The 17593-nt window shown below is 40.7% G+C and overlaps 1 protein-coding gene across 1 annotated transcript in view; it reads left to right on the top strand.

The window, feature by feature from the left end:
- The window catches only part of Hacl1 (2-hydroxyacyl-CoA lyase 1), a 34637-nt gene that overhangs the window by 11804 nt on the left and 5240 nt on the right, over positions 1-17593 (top strand). The window contains exons 6-15 of the mRNA XM_036176715.1: positions 150-227; positions 1022-1116; positions 3690-3802; positions 7928-8063; positions 9451-9556; positions 10294-10377; positions 11464-11565; positions 13807-13961; positions 14801-14959; positions 15981-16088. Of these exons, the coding sequence (XP_036032608.1) occupies positions 150-227; positions 1022-1116; positions 3690-3802; positions 7928-8063; positions 9451-9556; positions 10294-10377; positions 11464-11565; positions 13807-13961; positions 14801-14959; positions 15981-16088 (1136 nt within the window). The remainder of the gene's footprint in view (positions 1-149; positions 228-1021; positions 1117-3689; positions 3803-7927; positions 8064-9450; positions 9557-10293; positions 10378-11463; positions 11566-13806; positions 13962-14800; positions 14960-15980; positions 16089-17593) is intronic.

Genomic DNA, 17593 nt, shown 5'->3' with positions numbered 1-17593 from the left:
AATATAAAAAAAAAATAAAAATAAAAACCACATTTTTTTCTATCTTGCCTCTAAATGTAATAAGAAGTAATGACTTGAAAATTTTGTCTTCCTTTATGAGAGCAATATGATTGTGTGCTAAATTTAAATGATGTTCATTTTCTGTATAGGTTGAAGCTTGCAGATTATATAGCAAGTTCTCTGCCCGGCCAACCAGCATAGCACATATTCCTCTTGTTATTGAAAAGGTACAGTATTTCCTGACAAGCTGTTCGGGGATTGGACCCATTGTCTCGTATATTCTGAACATATGCTCCTCTAGAGAGCCACACCTTCAACACTGCTATTTTTGTTGTTAATGGAACAATACTATACCCAGACTACTGAGCTGTTAAAAATGACATTGTTAACAAGCTATTTACATTCTAATACTCACTGCCATTACACATACTTGTTGAAATAGAGATAAAGTAAGCTATTTTTGGAAAAAAGCTCCTGTATAATCCTAAAATATATCTTTTAAGTTAAACCAAAGTAAAGATAAAGGTATAATATGCCCACTGATCTCTTAAGCATTTGCAAGAATATTGGGAATAATGCATTTAAGATCATCTTTTAGTTAATTAAATAGCATGTTGTAAATTAATGTTCCCTAGCAAGAGTCTTTTGTGAAATTACATTTGAGTGATTTCAAAAGCATACGCTATAGAATTAATTTGATGCGTATTACATTGTCACAGCTTCTGAGAACTCTGCCAAATGATTAAGGTTCAGAAGTGGGTGGAAGTTCATGTTCCAGCCTAAACAGCAAGCAGAGCCCGATGTAATAGAGTATGGATTTCAGAGCCCTACAGAAATTCTTATCACCCTTTAGATGAAAATATCTTTGAAAATGTATTTAGTGGAGGACATTTCAATTTTAATTATAGCTTTTTTTATCCAACTAAGAATACTTTAAGAAAAATTAGTGGTTATTCCACACTTTTAGATGAACTTCCCAAAGAATATGATGATTGAGACATTTTGTTTGTTGTAAACACAGGCTGTGAGGAGCAGTATATATGGTCGGCCAGGTGCTTGCTACGTTGACATTCCTGCAGATCTTGTGACCCTCCAGGAGAATGTGAATTCTATAAAGTAAGAATTATTCAGAATTCGTCCTTAATTTGTGTTGTCATACTTACTCCTTAAAAAAGAATTTATCTGTTTGTCAGTCTCCAAGTGTCTCAATATTTTGTGATGACTTTGTAATTAAACTGAATCCTAGCCAAAACGCTTAGTTCTCTTCATTTAAATGGCGCTACTTAGTAACTGTCTATGGATTTAATTACTAAACCTAATACTTGGAACTTTCTGATTCCTCATTCAAAGTTATTTGCCCAGTAATCTCAGATATATAGCTGCGTTAATGTGTGGGTTATTGACAAGCCTCTTACTGTAAACCTGTATAAGAAATGAGGTAGATGATTAGTGAAAACTTATTAGGACTCAGTATAAAAAGTGATTGTCTAGCATCCTGATAACTTTAAAATGTTCTGAGGTGTGTTTCTGTGATTTGTCCTGCACTTTTATTTCTTAAATAAACAGTGAAGAGAACAAAAAGTCACACTTGATTATCATTCACCCTGATAAATGTACTGCTATGGTCCATCAGTTCCCAAAGTGGTATTGCTTTAGTCTTAGGAATAAAAAATGCTTTTTTTTTTTTTTTTTTTTTTGTCAGAGCTGAGGACCTAACCCAGGGCCTTGTGCTTGCTAGGCAAGCGCTCTCCCACTGAGCTAAATCTCCCACCTCAAAAATGCTTTTTTGAAAAATCCAGGAATGTAGAAATAATTCTTTTTTTTAAGGTTTATTTTATTTTATTTATGCATCCGTGTGTGTGTGTGTGTGTGTGTGTGTGTGTGTGTGTGTGTGTATGTGTGTGTGTGTGTGTGTGTGTGTGTGTGTGTGTGTATGTGTGTGTGTGTGTGTGTGTGTGTGTGTGTGTGTGTGTGTGTCTGTGTCTCTATGTGAGTGTCTGCCACATGTGTCCAGTGTCTGTGAGGTCAGAAGAAGGTATGGGATCCCCTGGAGCTGAAACACACAACAGGTCCTGAAAGAGCAGCAAGTACTCTTGACCACTGAGACTTTTCTCCAGCCCAAAAGAAATCCTTTTATCTAAGGATTGCTATTTTTAACGTTTAGTACCATCCCTTTTTATCATGTGTATTTAATCAACACGTTGAATTTTGCATTTACAGGGTTTTTGTTTTGTTTTGTTTTGTTTTTGAGACAGGGTTTCTTTATGTAGCTTTGGAGCCTGTCCTGGATCTCGCTCTGTAGACCAGGCTGGCCTTGAACTCACAGAGATCCGCCTGCCTCTGCCTCCCGAGTGCTGGGATTAAAGGCGTGTGCCACCACCACCCAGCATGTTTTATTGTTTCAAAGTTATTTCTTATATGCAACTTTTGTGGACCTTGCTATTATGGAAATGGCTCTCTAGTGGCTACGGCAGTGGTCTGCACACTCAGTATAATGGGGTAACTTCTGTCTGTGAGAGTCAAACACAAGGACATCTATTGTGTATGTATGTGAATGTGAAATCAAAGTAATGACTGAGGAATTAGGTAAGACAGTGAGCCTTAGGTAAGTTAAAATCTGTAAGCTTCCTTTAGCATTGTGTAGAGGTTATTGAGTGTCCGGATATTTGGATATTTGGATAATATAGATCCCACCTTTATATGTTATGTTTTTAAAAGTTCTTTTAGTAAGGCCGGGTATGGTGCTGTACTTTTAGTTCACTAGTGAGTGACTAGGGATGGTGAGGTGGCAGCAGCAGGGACTCTGGCGACAGGATCCTGTGCGGTGGTGCCACTGTCATCCAGGCCCTCTACAACCTGGTGCACATGAGCTAACAGGAACACTTCACCTTGTTGTTTTGCAAGTCAAATGAGAATAAGTGGTACACAGTATTACATACTAGTTCATGAAATTGTTCACTATTTTAACTACTACTGTTTTCTGTTTCCTACTGTGGTGCCATTGACCCAAGTTTTGTGTCAGTGAATTACCATTTGACTGGCTATTAGATGATATTAAGGAACAATTTTTAATTAGCTAGATGTGATAAGAATTTTATAATTGTATAAAAGAAGGTCCTTATCTTTCAGAGCTGTGTTGGCAAGCTTTGAAGAGTACAGGTCTGAGTCCTATAGTGAATTTAAGAAGATTGAAGGGGGTTCAAGGGGGTGGGGGGAGATTGTGTGTGTGTGTGTGTGTGTGTGTGTGTGTGTGTGTGCGCCCGCGTGCGCGCGCGTGTGCGTGTGTGCGTGAGTGATGCAAATGTGCTAAAATGGTATTTCATTGACTCTCCATATGGCGTTTATGGAATAGTTTTTTAGGTCCAGTCTGTGTTTTCCAGACCATCTTGGAACTACCTGTGTAGACCAGGCTGGCCTCAAACTCAGAGACCCACTGGCCTCTGCCTCCTGAGTGCTGGAATTAGAGGTGTGCACCACCACTCTTGGCTAAAGCATTTATTTGTGTGTGTGCATATACATGTTTTAGTGGTCAGGGAACAATTTGCTGAGTCAGCTGTCTCTTTCTGCCAGTCCAGGGATTGAACTTAGGTCCTCAGGTTATCAGGCTTCTTGGCAAGTGCCTTTACTTGCTGAACAATCTCCCAGCCCTTAGCCTCTTTTAATTATTATAGCATTGTTTTTCTTTCCAGGTACAAGGAGTGCTGCATGCCACCTCCGGTTAGCATGGCTGAAACCCCTGCTGTGTGTATGGCAGCATCTGTTATTAGAAATGCCAAACAACCCCTGCTCATCATCGGAAAAGGTAGCACAAGGACTCCTAACTCACAGGCTGTGGGAATGTTGGTTCTCTTTAGACACTGTCTTTACTGTTTGTTTTATGTGCTCTGGTGTTTATAATTGGAATAAGTGGGTTTTCCTCCATTTTCAAATCACAGAACTTTTATCTTCAGTGGCCCAGAGGCCTCTCACTTTTACAAAGAGTAGTTTCATTTCTTCACGTAGAAGTTAATGGTTTCTTCTATTACACAATAGTTTAGAAAATCTAGAAAGTTTTAGAGAAAAGAAATCTCTCTATCCAAGGAAACCAGTTTTGGCCTTCAGTACTTTTTGTTTTTTTGACCTGAGGATCTAACTTGCTAGGCAAGCGCTCTACCACTGAGCTAAATCCCCAACCCCAGTACTTTTTTTTTCAATGTCTATTTTATACACTGTGATAATATTATGTAGGCAGTTTTATATTTGATGAGCTATTTATAATAACTGTTTTTCTTAAAATTATTTCTTAAGCTGAGTAGTGGTGGCACACACCTTTAGTCCCAGCACTAAGTGGGAGGCAGAGGCAGGTAGATCTCTGTGAGTTCAAGGCCAGCCTGGTCTACAAAGTGAGTTCCAGGACAGCCAGGACTGTTACACAAAGAAACCCTATCTCGGGAACAAAAATTATTTCCTTAATGCAATTTTAACATTGAGTCATATACATTGACACTTGCTGTCAAATGTTTGTTTATAGTAGTTGTGATAAACATTCTTATGCAAAGGTTTTCCCATTGTTAGGATTTATGTTAGAGCTCCAAAATGAGAATTAACTAAATTAAAAAGTGTGGGTATCTGGAAGACTTTTGGAACTGTTGACAAATTACTTACTCCTTAGGTGTCATAGAAACAATTTATATTCCCCTTAACAATTTATTGCCGGGCAGTGGTGGCACATGACTTTAATCCCAGCACTTGGGAGGCAGAGGCAGGAGGATGTCTGTGAGTTTGAGGCCAGCCTGGTCTACAGAGCAAATTCCAGGACAGCTAAGGCTACACAGAAAAACCCTCTCTCAAAAAAACAAAACAAAACAAAAACAAAAAACTCTGTTAACAATTTATTATTATTGTTTTTTTTTTTTTAATTTTGTGTTGTTTTTTGAGACAGGATTTCCTACATAGCCCAGGTTTGCCTCATACTTACCATGTACTCTGGGCTGATTTTGGACTCACCATCATCCTGCCTTGGCCTTCAAGAACTGTGTTTATAGGCATGGCTGGGAAAATGTTGTCACATCTGCTTGCTGCTCTAGATGCTAGGATTGCCTGTGACCATGTTCATTGTTATCAGCTGCTTAGGAGCCAACTGCAGACAAACTGAAGATAGGTTTAAGGAAGGTGCTGGTGCTGAGGGTGTAGCACAGTGCTAGAATGTTTGCTTTTGTGTCCTGGGTTCTAGCCCCAGGGAGAGGGGTGCAGTGAAAGAAAACCCTTGAGGTCAGTGCTGAGTTCAGTGCGCTGAATGATGTATTGATTTTTTGACTGACAAGTAACTGCTTTGAGTCTCATCACCTGACTTCAAAGGATAGCAGCTACCTAAGCAGGATTTAACCAATAGCAAAGGTTCTAGGTGGATTCTAGTTTTCATTCTTCCTTGAACAAACATTTCCTGACAGAGTGTTTACTATGAGGCAGCAATTGTAGAAAATATTCATGAAGGATACAGTGAAATAATAATTTCTATCCCCAAGGAATGTACTTGATAAAAAATAAGTGTAGTATGCTGGTGTTTGTTTTGTTTTGTTTTGTTTGAGGCAGGGTCCTGGCTGGCCTACAACTTACTATGTAGACCACACTGGCCTCGAAATTACAGAGATCCACCTGCCTCTGCCTCTTGAGTGTTGGGATTAAAGGTGTTCACCACCAAGCTGGACTAATATATTCTTAATTTTTACTTTTGTTTTGTTTTATTTTGTTTTTTGTTTTTTGAGACAGGGTTTTTCTGTGTAGCTTTGCACCTTTCCTGGAACTCACTTGGTAGACCAGGCTGGCCTCGAACTCACAGAGATCTGCCTGGCTCTGCCTCCTGAGTGCTGGCATTAAAGGCGTGCGCCACCACCGCCTGGCTATTATTACTATTTTGTTTTGTTTTATTTTTGAGACAGGGTCTCTGTACATAGCCTGGCTGTATGGAACTCACTATGTGGACCAAACTGGCCTCAAACTCAGAGAGATCCACCTGCCTCTGCCTCATGAGTGCTGGCATTAAAAGAGTGCACTTTTAATTTTTTTAAATTCTGTGTATGGTGTATGTGTGTACATATTCATGCATGTGCACATGTGGCTACCGAAAGTTGATATTAGTTGGTATCTTCTTCTGTAGCTCTCCACCTTATTTTTTTTTAAGATTGGGTCTCTAACTGAATCTGGAACTCACTGATTCAGCTAGAGTATCTGGCCAGTGATTCCTGGGATCCACCTGTCTGCACTCCTCCAGTGCTAGGGTCACAGATGTGCACCACACCTGGATCCAGACTCTCCAGTGCTAGGGTCACAGATGTGCGCCACACCTGGATCCAGACTCTCCAGTGCTAGGGTCACAGATGTGCGCCACACCTGGATCCAGACTCTCCAGTGCTAGGGTCACAGATGTGCACCACCACACCTGGATCCAGACTCTCCAGTGCTAGGGTCACAGATGTGCGCCACACCTGGATCCAGACTCTCCAGTGCTAGGGTCACAGATGTGCACCACCACACCTAGATCCAGACTCTCTAGTACTAGGGTCACAGATGTGCACCACCACACCTGGATCCAGACTCTCCAGTGCTAGGGTCACAGATGTGCACCACCACACCTGGATCCAGACTCTCCAGTGCTAGGGTCACAGATGTGTACCACACCTGGATCCAGACTCTCCAGTGCTAGGGTCACAGATGTGCACCACACCTGGATCCAGACTCAGGTCGTTATGCTTGCACTGCAGGCACCTTACCTACTCAGCCACGTCCTCACTCTGATAGTATACTCTTATATTGTGTGCACAGGGAAGGTGGGATGGAGTTACAAGAAAGGGAATTTTTTTGTGTGGGTGTTGGGAAAAAAGGGTCCAGAAGATAGGACACCCACAGCTGTACCATGAAAAAACAGTAGTTCCCCAAGTAGACAAGAGGAACAAAGGCAGCCTAGGAAGAAGGTGCTAAGTATACAAAGACACCAAGACAAGAAAAAGAGTAAGAAAACTTTCTGAAATAAAAAGACTATTTTTCATTGCAGACGCATAGTAAAGAATTCTAAGATGGTCTTTTAGTGTAGAATGTGATACTGAAATCTGAATGTACACTATACTATTCAGTAATATTCCATGGAGAAATGGATAGAATGCTATTAGCTCTAAAGAGTATAATATTAGTCGTTTTGCATGCCTTTTGTTCCAGCACTGGGGTGGTAGAGGCAGGCAGATCTCTGTGAGTTTGAGGCTAGCCTGGTCTACAAATTGAGTTCTGGGGTAGCCAGAGCTGTTACACTGAGACAACCTATCTCAAAAAACAAAACAAAAACAAACCATCACCACTACCACCACCACCAACAAAAATATAAAATTAAATAGCTAAAAATAATAGCAGTCATGATGACTTCAGCAATGAAATTATTTCTGTATGTCAAAACAGTAAGTTGTTTTCAGTGTCATTGAGGGCATGTTTTATTCTGCAGCACACAGTTGTAAAAGCAGATATGTGCTCACTCAGGTTAGTCCTATTACAGCCACAGCATTGTAGAGACTCTAAAAGGATCTGCAGAGCTTTTGAAACTCATGCATCCCTCCCAGTATACTGCAGAGGAGGCTTACAGGTAATGTAGAGCAGTTAGTGAGAGTACAGTCTTGGTTTTTCAGGATAAAGGTCTTCCCTGCCACTTATGTTCAGGGAATGTGGGTAGCAGTTGAATAGGCCCTGAGCATAAAGCCGGAAAGTAAGGCAGCAGGAAATGGAAGATACAGCTTTTGTTTAGAGGCAGTTCTTCAGAGTAGTCCTCACCATTCATCTGGCTTTCAAGCTGATGTTTGTGCAGGAGAGACTACTTGGGGTCATCTAAAAGCAAATCCACATGACAGGTTGGAGGTTCCCATTGTCAAGTGTGACTGCATCATCCAATGATTTGCATTTCTTGTAGGTGCTGCTTATTCCCACGCAGAGGACAGTATCAGGAAACTGGTGGAGCAGTGCAATTTGCCGTTTTTGCCCACCCCTATGGGGAAGGGTGTTGTCCCTGACAATCATCCAAACTGTGTAGGCGCAGCCAGATCCAGGTGCGTAGCGTTCCAGGTTGTTTGTTTTTTCGAGACAGGGTTTCTCTTTGTAGCCCTGGCTGTCCCCGGAACTTACTCTGTAGACCAGGCTAGCCTCAAACTCAGAGATCCTCTTACCTCCTGAGGGATTAAAGGTGTGCGCTACCACTGCCCAGCAGTAGACTCTTCTCTAATTTCCATTTTTTCTATATTTGTAAAAATTCTTCCGTTGGAATCATACTAGTGTAATATCTGCCTTCTGATACCTGCAGAGTGATGTGCTTGTAGTACCATCTGTAGAATCTTTGGAATTTTCACAAAGCAAAAGACCCAAATTTAGATGATCTAGTTATTGAAAAATTGTGAAAACACAAGCTGGTCCCAATTATTTGGATATTAGGTGAAAATGCATATTGTATATTTTAGAAAACAATTTCATACTGAGAATATAGCTCAATTGGGAGGGTGCTTACCTAGCAGGCATGAAGTCCTGCATTGCATAAGTTGGGTGTGGTGGCACATTCTTTAATCCCATTACTGAGGAGAAAACCAGAAGTGCAAAGTCATCCTCCTACATAAAGAATTTGAGGCCAACCTGGGCAACATAAGACCTTGTCTTGAAAAAAAAAAAAAGAATGAAATTCTGGAATACCAATGATGTTTATAAATACTAGAAATACTAGAAATCAGTGTGAAGTATGCATTGAGATGCAGGCATAGAGGTTGGGAGACTGGGGTGCTCGCCTTGTGCATGAGGTCCCGGTTCTATCCCCAGAAACACCTACAAAACAAAACCTCTGCAAGCAGAGTGCATACCTGTTACCCGAACATTTGGAGGCTGAGGCAAGAAGATCACAAGTTGGAGGCCAGCTTTAGTTAAAAAGCAAAATCCTATCTTCAAAACAAATATAACAACACATTATGTGTGTGTGTGTGTGTGTGTGTGTGTGTGTGTGTGTGTGTGTGTGTGTGTGTGTTGGTGGTGGAATGCATACATGCAGGTGTGGATGCAGAGTTTTTTTAGGTTTCTTCTCAGTCACATTCCCCTTAAGTTCTGAGACAGGTTTGTTACTGAGCCTGAAGCTTGCCAGTTGACCAGGCAGCTGACTTCCACCCATCTCTACCAGTCCCCACCCCCAGTGCTTGGCGGGGACAGCACCACAGCAGTCAGCCTTTATGTGGTACTGGGGTTGGACACTCAGGCTTTCATGCTTGCACAGCAAGCATTGGCCCATTGAGCCACCTTCCCAGCCCCCAAACTTATTTTTATTAGAAAGATCAGATTTACTTTAGAAGTTCCAAATTATTTAGACTTTGAATATTTTAGGTAGAACGATTCAAGTAAGAATTGTCAGTATGCTTGTTGTTGTCGTCCTTAAATCCGGTTCTTTTTTTTTTTTTTTTTAAGGGCTTTGCAATTTGCCGATGTGATTGTGTTGTTTGGTGCAAGACTGAACTGGATATTACATTTTGGACTGCCTCCAAGATACCGCGCAGATGTGAAGTTTGTTCAGGTACTGGGGCGGAGGGAAGCGACTCTGATGAGCTCTGCGCTTCTTTGTTCTCCCTCTTCTGTGAAGAATGTTTCTCCTACAGAAATAGATTTTACAAATTATCTCATGTAATTACAGGTACCAAAGGCAGCTGCCTTTTCAAGCCTACAAAGCATCTTGTGCTAATTTAAGGAGAAAAGCTTTCAAAGTCAAGTTTGAAACTGTATGTGCACACTTGCATGTCATAGCACAGAGAACAGCATACAGGAGTTGGGGGACTCCCACCGAGGCATTGCAACAGCCCCCCCTTCTTCTTTTTTCTTCTTCTTTTTCTTTTTGGTTTTTTGAGACAGGGTTTCTCTGTGTAATAGTCCTGGCTGTCCTGGAACTCACTTTGTAGACCAGGCTGGTCTTGAACTCACAGAGAACAGAGATCTACCTGCCTGTGCCTTCCAAGTGCTGGGATTAAAGGCATGCAACAGTCTTCCTTAAAGGTTTTTAAGAGCTGGCTGCTTTTCCAGAGGACCAGGGTTCAATTCCCAGCATTCACATGGCAGCTCACAACCATATATAACTCCTGTTCTAGAGTATTTAATACTCTTCTTTGGGCTATAGGCACACATGTGATACACAGACATACATGCAGGCAAAACACTCATACACAGAAAATAAAATGTAAAATAGAAATAAATTTTAAAGTTTGTTCAAAACAAAAAAGACCAAACATGGCTTGTTCTTCAGGTTTTTGTCTTTTTTAGGTTGATATCTGTGCAGAAGAACTGGGGAATAATGTAAGGCCTGCTGTGACTTTGCTAGGAGACATAAATGCTGTTTCTAAACAGGTAAAACTTTCTCTGGGTTTTAGTTTCTGTGAACTGACAGGTAGTTCTGGATAATGTTAGTCTTGATTCACTTGGTGGCAGGTCTAATGGCATCAATTTTTTATTATTATTATTATTATTATTATTATTATTATTATTATTATTATGTGTTTTAATTTTATACATCAGCCATGGGTTCCCCTGTCCTCCCCCCTCCCGCCCCCACCCACCTTCCCCCTAGCCCCCTCCCCTCCATTCCCATGTCCTCCAGGATCAAGACACCCCTGGGGATTCATTTAAACCTGGTGGATTAAGTACAGGCAGGTCCTGTCCCCTCCTTCCAGGCTGAGCGTGTGTCCCTGTGTAAGCCCAAGGTTCCAAACAGCCAGCTCATGCACTAAGGACAGGACCAGGTCCCACTGCCTGGGTGCCTCCCAAACAGATCAAGCTATTCAATTGTCTCACTTATCCAGAGGGCCAGATCTAGCTGGGGGCTCCACAGCTGTTGGTTCATACAATTTTAAAATAAGTTTATGATGGAAAACTAACTTTAACTGTGACTTTGGAACTTGGTAAATTCAGTTTATTGTACACTGTTCATATTTGTGGAAGTTAAGCATTTAGAACACTAGTTTAATGTCATGAAAATTTAGGTCATTCAAACCAGAATTCATTAAGTAGAATCTAGCTTTCTGAAAAAATTACAGTATAGCTTTCGTTAAACTTGATGTATGGAGTCAGAAAACCCAACAGTATATTTTTAGGTATTAAAGAGATTTTTGCTCTTCAAATTATAATCAGGGACTTGTCTGGCTTCGTATTTATATGTAATCAATCATTTCATTGTGCAGGAGGTAAAATATGGTCACATCTGTCACTTGGTTTTGTATGGTATTAACTACCTTGAGCACACAGCATTGAGATGCAGATGCAGTCCCTGTCACATGTGCAGTCTCCTGCCACCTACTGATCTGCCATCAGGTGCTCACTGCAGGGAGAGAAGCAAGAATGTGAACAGTGTGAATGCCAGAGCAGTGTGCATGTGCCTACTTTAAGAAAGTTTATTTTTAGAAAGGAAAGAAAAGGTTTTGTTTGTTTGTTTTTTAGCTTTTGGAACAGTTTGATAAAACCCCATGGCAGTATCCCACAGAAAGTAAGTGGTGGAAGACCCTGAGGGAAAAAATGAAAAGCAATGAAGCTGTATCCAAGGTAATGTGGGACCAGTTGAAACTCATGATTCCTTCAAGTCCATGAGTTGCTTTGGCCTCCTATAATGAGGCGCAGACAGTCCTAGGAAGTGCTGCATTGTGTAAGCTTGGGGGTCAAAAGGGGTGCTGCTGGGGCACAGCTCCCAGAAGGTCCACAAACCAGAAAGTTAGATAAGAGCCTAATAAAAAATGGTATTGAAGCCAGGCATGGTGGCACACGCCTTTAATCCCAGCACTCAGGAGGGAGAGGCAGGCCGATCTCTTGAGTTCAAGGTCAGTCTGGTCTATATAGTGAATTCCAGGATAGCCAGGGCTATACAGAGAAACCCTTTGGGGGCCGGGGGTTGGGGGTTAGTAAAGTTTCAGCCTTGTAAATAGTTAAGAAAAAACATGTACATGCCCATGTGCATGTTTGTACTTTACCTCGAAAAAGGCCTCAAGCTCCTTGCATAATTGAGCATCTAAAGAGTTACGGCCCCTGAGTTGCTGCAAAATGATAGAAGAAAAGCAATCTGACCTTGGAAAGTTGTCAGTTTGATTTTGGTGCATAATTTAAAAGCCATGTTTGGTCTTTTTTGTTTTGAACAAACTTTAAAAATTATTTCTATTTTACACAATTAAATCCTGGGGCATAAAAGGATCGGTGCAAGAATGTCACCTTAAATCCTAGGACATGTTAGATTATGGTTATCTGCTCTTAAGATATCTTTCCTTCAAGGTATGTGAGTTTAATAGTTGGTTCCTTCATCAAAATGGAAAGTTTGATCAATGTAGAATCCGTCCACCCACACACACCACCGTTTATCTTTATGTCACTGCTGGACACTCTTGTGGCTTTCACGTCTGCCCCTGTGGCTTTGCTTCACAGTGGAGGATTTGGAGATGGTCATGAGTTTTGAAATCACCACTAATCCTTACTGGCTGGTCCCGCAGTGAGTCACTTTGGCAGTGTTGGTGTTCTCTGTTCAAAGTCATTGTAAATATAGCACTTTCTTTTTGACTGACAGATGGGATGTTGGGTTTTCTTTTACTTTTTGTGTATCGTGTGTGTCTTGGTTCAGCTGGGTGAAGTGTTCAGTATACACCTAGGGTTTCTTTTTAAGTTATTTATTTTATTTTTTGTGAGCATGAATATTTGTCAGCATGTATGTTTGTGTACCATGTGTGCCTAGTACCCTCAGAGGTAAGATGGAACTGGAGTTATGGATAGTTGTGAACTACCATGTGTGTGCTGGGGAACCCAGCCTGTGTCCTCTGTAAGAGTAACAAGTGTCCGTGACCTTTGAACCATTTCTCCAGCCTGACCTAGGATTTCTTCCTGATAGAATGATACATTTGTAAACTTGAAATTTGAGTTAGGCACTTTTGTTCCCTAATGTATCTGTCATCATAGAGTATGATGTTTGTACTTTCAACCAAACATCGTTACAGAGTTGATGTAGCTAACTCCACCATGCAGGGAAATCTTAATCAGTGACTGTTTCTACTGCCAAGAGCCAGTCTCAGGCTGTTTTCTCAGTTATTATAAATGTCTTCCCTAGGATCCCCTTAGGGTTTGCTCCTCTGTTCTAGAGGTGTGGGGAGTTTTCTTGTGCATCATGAGTGTAACCTCCAGTAGAGCAGGTGAGGCTGGGAGTGCCGGCACCAGACAGTACTGTTAGTGATGAAACACCAGTGGCTGCTCTTAGCACTAGGGGGCATGAGGCTGTGTGAAGACATCTACCAGGCTACACTCTGTCTGGGGACTTTTAAAATAGCAGATGCAACATAGTACTCTACACTGTATGAGAGAAGAACCAGATTTTCAGATCATCTTCTGTAATCCTAACATTTTAGTTTTAAATTTAGGACTATACTTCAGATAAAACTGTTCTGAAAAACAGATAAGACGGTGTTTTTTTAAGAGTGCAATTGTTCTGTTTGTTTAACCCAGTGTTGCTCAGCCATCTTTACTATAAGACTTCTCCAGGTGTTTAATATGGTAAGGTCCATCAACTCACCAGAACATGGGAGATCTCCCAGCTTATTCATTGTGTCTCAAACTGGGACTGTAGGGCATATTGTTCTTAGCATGGCCCTGTATTGTTCACAGTTCAAGAGTAGCCACTGTATAGTCATTTGAGAATCTTGTAGCTTATTGGTGGTATTGAACTGTTCCAAAATAACTTCATAGTAGCTGATTGACATTGTTTTTAAAATTCTGTTTCAATATAATTTAGTGTATACTTACTTCTATTTTTAGGAATTAGCTTCCAAAAAATCCCTCCCTATGAATTATTATACAGTATTCTACCATGTTCAAGAACAGCTACCCAGAGACTGTTTTATAGTAAGTGAGGGAGCAAATACTATGGACATTGGCCGTACAGTACTTCAGAACTACCTTCCTCGTCACAGGTAAGACTCCAAGAAAGAAAGGACAGTATGTTTAATTTGAAACCATGGTAATGCTGATTAAGACAAATATTTGAGAATTGTACATGTCTAGTGTATAAGAACATATTTCATAAGTGTATTTTAAAATTTTTTTAGATTTATTTAGTTTATTTTATGAGTGTGAATGTTTTGCCTACATACATGTGTGCCTTCCTGGTGCCCTTCGAGATTAGAAGAGGGCTTTTGGATCCCTTGGAATGGGAGTTATGGGAAGTTGTATGCTTCTGTGTGATACTAGGAATCGAACTCAGGTCTTCTGCAAGAGCAACCAGTGCTCCTAATCTCTGAGCCACCTCTCTGTCCCACATAAGTATATTCTTTTTTCGTTTTGTTTTGCTTTTTTGAGACAGGGTTTTTCTGTGTAGTCCTGGATGTCTTGGTACTCACTCGTAGACCAGGCTGGCCTTGAACTCAGAGAAATTCACCTGCCTCTGCCTCCTGAGTGCTGGGATTAAAGGCGTGTGCCACCACTGCCTATCTCAAGTGTATTCTTAAGTGAGATTTTGTAGTTTTATAGTTTTTATGCTTCATAGTTCTTGGTATAATGTGATAATTTGTATACTCCATGTTCTAAGAGTATATTTACATTCATCCAAGCAATCATGAGTGTCTTTTTCTTTTCATGCTGCTTATCCTTAACAAATTACTTCCTTATATTCTAAAAATTTGATATTAAAGAAAAATGTCTATTTCTTAATTTCTTTCCATAAACCCCATAAATATAGATTGAAAGGTTTATGCCAGCTCCACCCTGTATTACATGTGCAGAAGAGTTTGGTTTTAGCTTTGTTCCTTAATAGGCTCGATGCTGGTACCTTTGGAACAATGGGAGTCGGTCTGGGATTTGCTATTGCAGCTGCTATAGTGGCTAAAGATAGAAGTCCTGGGCAGCGGGTCATCTGTGTGGAAGGAGACAGTGCCTTTGGATTTTCTGGCATGGAAGTGGAAACCATCTGCAGGTAAAGCAGAGCCGTAAGTCACAGCCTTTCATTCTCGTAAATATGAAAACTTACAGTGCTCACTTGCTTCACAAACAGGAACCCTGGCACAGTGTTGTGTTTTGAGGCTCCTAGTTACAAACTTTCAGATAGAAACTCCCACTATATCAGCATGAGGACTCCTTTAAACTAGAATAGAACTGTTCTACTTAGGGCTCTTAGTAGGGTTTTTGTGAGACATATTTTGGGACTTTGAAAGCTTTGGTATTTAAAACTATCAAGATCAAACCAGGTTTGGCAATGCACTCCTGTAATCCCAGCACTTGGGATTAGAGATGGCAGTGGAGGAGAAGGATCTGGAGTTCAAGGTTATCCTCAGCTGCATAGCAAGTTCAAGGTCAACCTGGGCTACATGAACCTGTGTGGTCTATTAGAGGTCTATATTGATAATCTGACATATGCCCAAAAGATGTAGGAAGGGAATTTAGCCTTTTAGAGGGTGACAATTAGTTCCCTTTTAGCTTGGAGAACAGATAGTTGCTATGTTCATGTTACTTAGCTGTGTCATTACCACAAGCCCTCAGAAAAAAGTTTATAAAAGAAAACCCACATTCTTTTTCAGCCATACTGCTTTTGATCAGAAATGCAGATTGGGTATTTATTAGTTGCCTGTGTGTCTTTCACAGCATCTGGCATGAGCTGGTTGTCATTGAGGCATTGAGCAATAGATTGGGACTTTTCAGACAGTGTTCCTAGGAACCATGTAGTAATAGGCCTAGGAGGGTAGGGAATGGGGAAGGTGGAAAAGTTCAGTGGTTTAGTCCATAGCTAAGCAGACTGCCAGCCCTAGTCTTGAATACACCCTACAGCGGCAATGTTTCTATCAATGCTCTGATATTTTTATTAGGATAGTAAATGCTGGATTCCCTCTTAATATTGAAAAATCTTATAGAAAACATACTTTTAAGTAAAAAGTTTTCAGTTTTAAGAAAAGAAATTGCTTTAAAAGATTGATCTCTTCATAGTTTACTTTCACTTTTAGGTACAACTTGCCAATAATCCTCTTGGTAGTTAACAATAATGGAATCTACCAAGGTTTTGATGCTGACACTTGGGAAAAAATGTTGAATTTTCAAGAAGCTGCTATATCGTGAGTAACTCACAACAATGTTTAGTTATAGTATGTCAAGTATTTAGTCTGTCTTTTAAGAGTTTGCTGTACTGGAATGTGCATATGTGCTTAAACTTGGTTAGTTTGTCAGTCCCTTTAAAGGGCAGAAGCCACCTTTTCATGGTTCCTTTTTATATAACTATCCATGATTGTTTACAGTCAGGGAATCACTGAGGCCTCAGATCAAGATTTGTGATGGCTAGGGTAATAGCAGTGCTATTATTTACATCAGGGAAGTCTGTTAATGCTGGTTAGTCAAAGTTCTCTCAAGAAACAGAACTCATGAATGCACATGTGAATCTGCATAGATTAAAAGGAAATTTATTGGAGTGGTTTACAGGCTCTGGTCTGGCCACCCAATTATGGCTATTTTCCAACAGAAAGGCCAAGAATGCAATAGGTGTTCAGTCTGTCTCAGCTCATCTTTAGCATTCCTTGGATTCTTGAAAAAGTAGTCTCTAATACCAGTGGAGGAATGCCTCCACAGCAGAGTAGATGAACCTGCCAGCAAGAGTGAGGGCAAGCAGACAAAAAACAAGCTTCCTTCCTCCATGTCCTTTCCTGTGGACAACCATCAGAAGGTGTGGCCTAGACTTAGGGTGGGATTTCTAACCTCAAATGATCCAATCAAGAAAAAATCCCTCACGGGCATGCCCCGATAGTTGGGTTTGAGTTGATTCCTGATGTAGTCAAGCCAAAGGTTAGCCATCCCAGGAGCTGGCATATTATTTGTGATTTAAAGATCTTCCTTTCTCTTACAACAAAGCTAAACCTTCATCATCTGATGGCAGGGTCAAACTAAGACTGTTAGAACTGCCATGGGCAGTGACAAAAATTTAAGAGAAATCCAGAGAGAAGAGTACTAGTAATTTCATATATGTATTGCTTCACTGTTGTTTTTCCATAACCGTTTGTATAGTTACTTTTCAATTGCTATGATAAAACACTAAAACCCAGGAAATTTATATTTAAAAAAAAAGTTTAATTGGGCTGACAGTCCTAGAGGGTTAGAGTTTATGATGGGGGAGTGAAAGCATGGCCCTTGAGCAGCAACTGAGAGCTCACATCTTGATCCACAAGCAGGGGACAGAGAGCACACTGGGAATGGCATAGTCTTTTGAAACCTCAAAGCCTCCTCCAATAAGGCCACACCTCCTAATCCTTCCCAAACAGTTCCACCAGCTGGAGATCAAGTATTCAAACATAGGAGCCTATGGAGCCATTTCTCATTCAAACGATCATGCCACATGTTTTGGTTTCACCCTAGTTGACAATGTCGACTGTGCTGTCTGGTGAAGTAGCTCCTGATCACATGTTACTACTTCAGTTTAGTTAGAAATAAATAAAGGGAAAAGTTCAGTTTCTAGGCTGAGGATATGGTTCAGTTGGTGGAATACAAGCTTCTTATGCACAAAGCCCTATGATTGATCCCCCAGCATTTTATAACAATTGGGTATGCTGGAACACACCTATCAATCAGAAGA

The sequence above is a fragment of the Onychomys torridus genome, unplaced genomic scaffold, assembly GCF_903995425.1.
Source record: "Onychomys torridus unplaced genomic scaffold, mOncTor1.1, whole genome shotgun sequence".
NCBI classification, from domain to species: Eukaryota; Metazoa; Chordata; class Mammalia; order Rodentia; family Cricetidae; genus Onychomys; species Onychomys torridus.
Note: the sequence above shows the minus strand (reverse complement) of the source record. Positions and strands in the feature narration are given on the sequence as shown.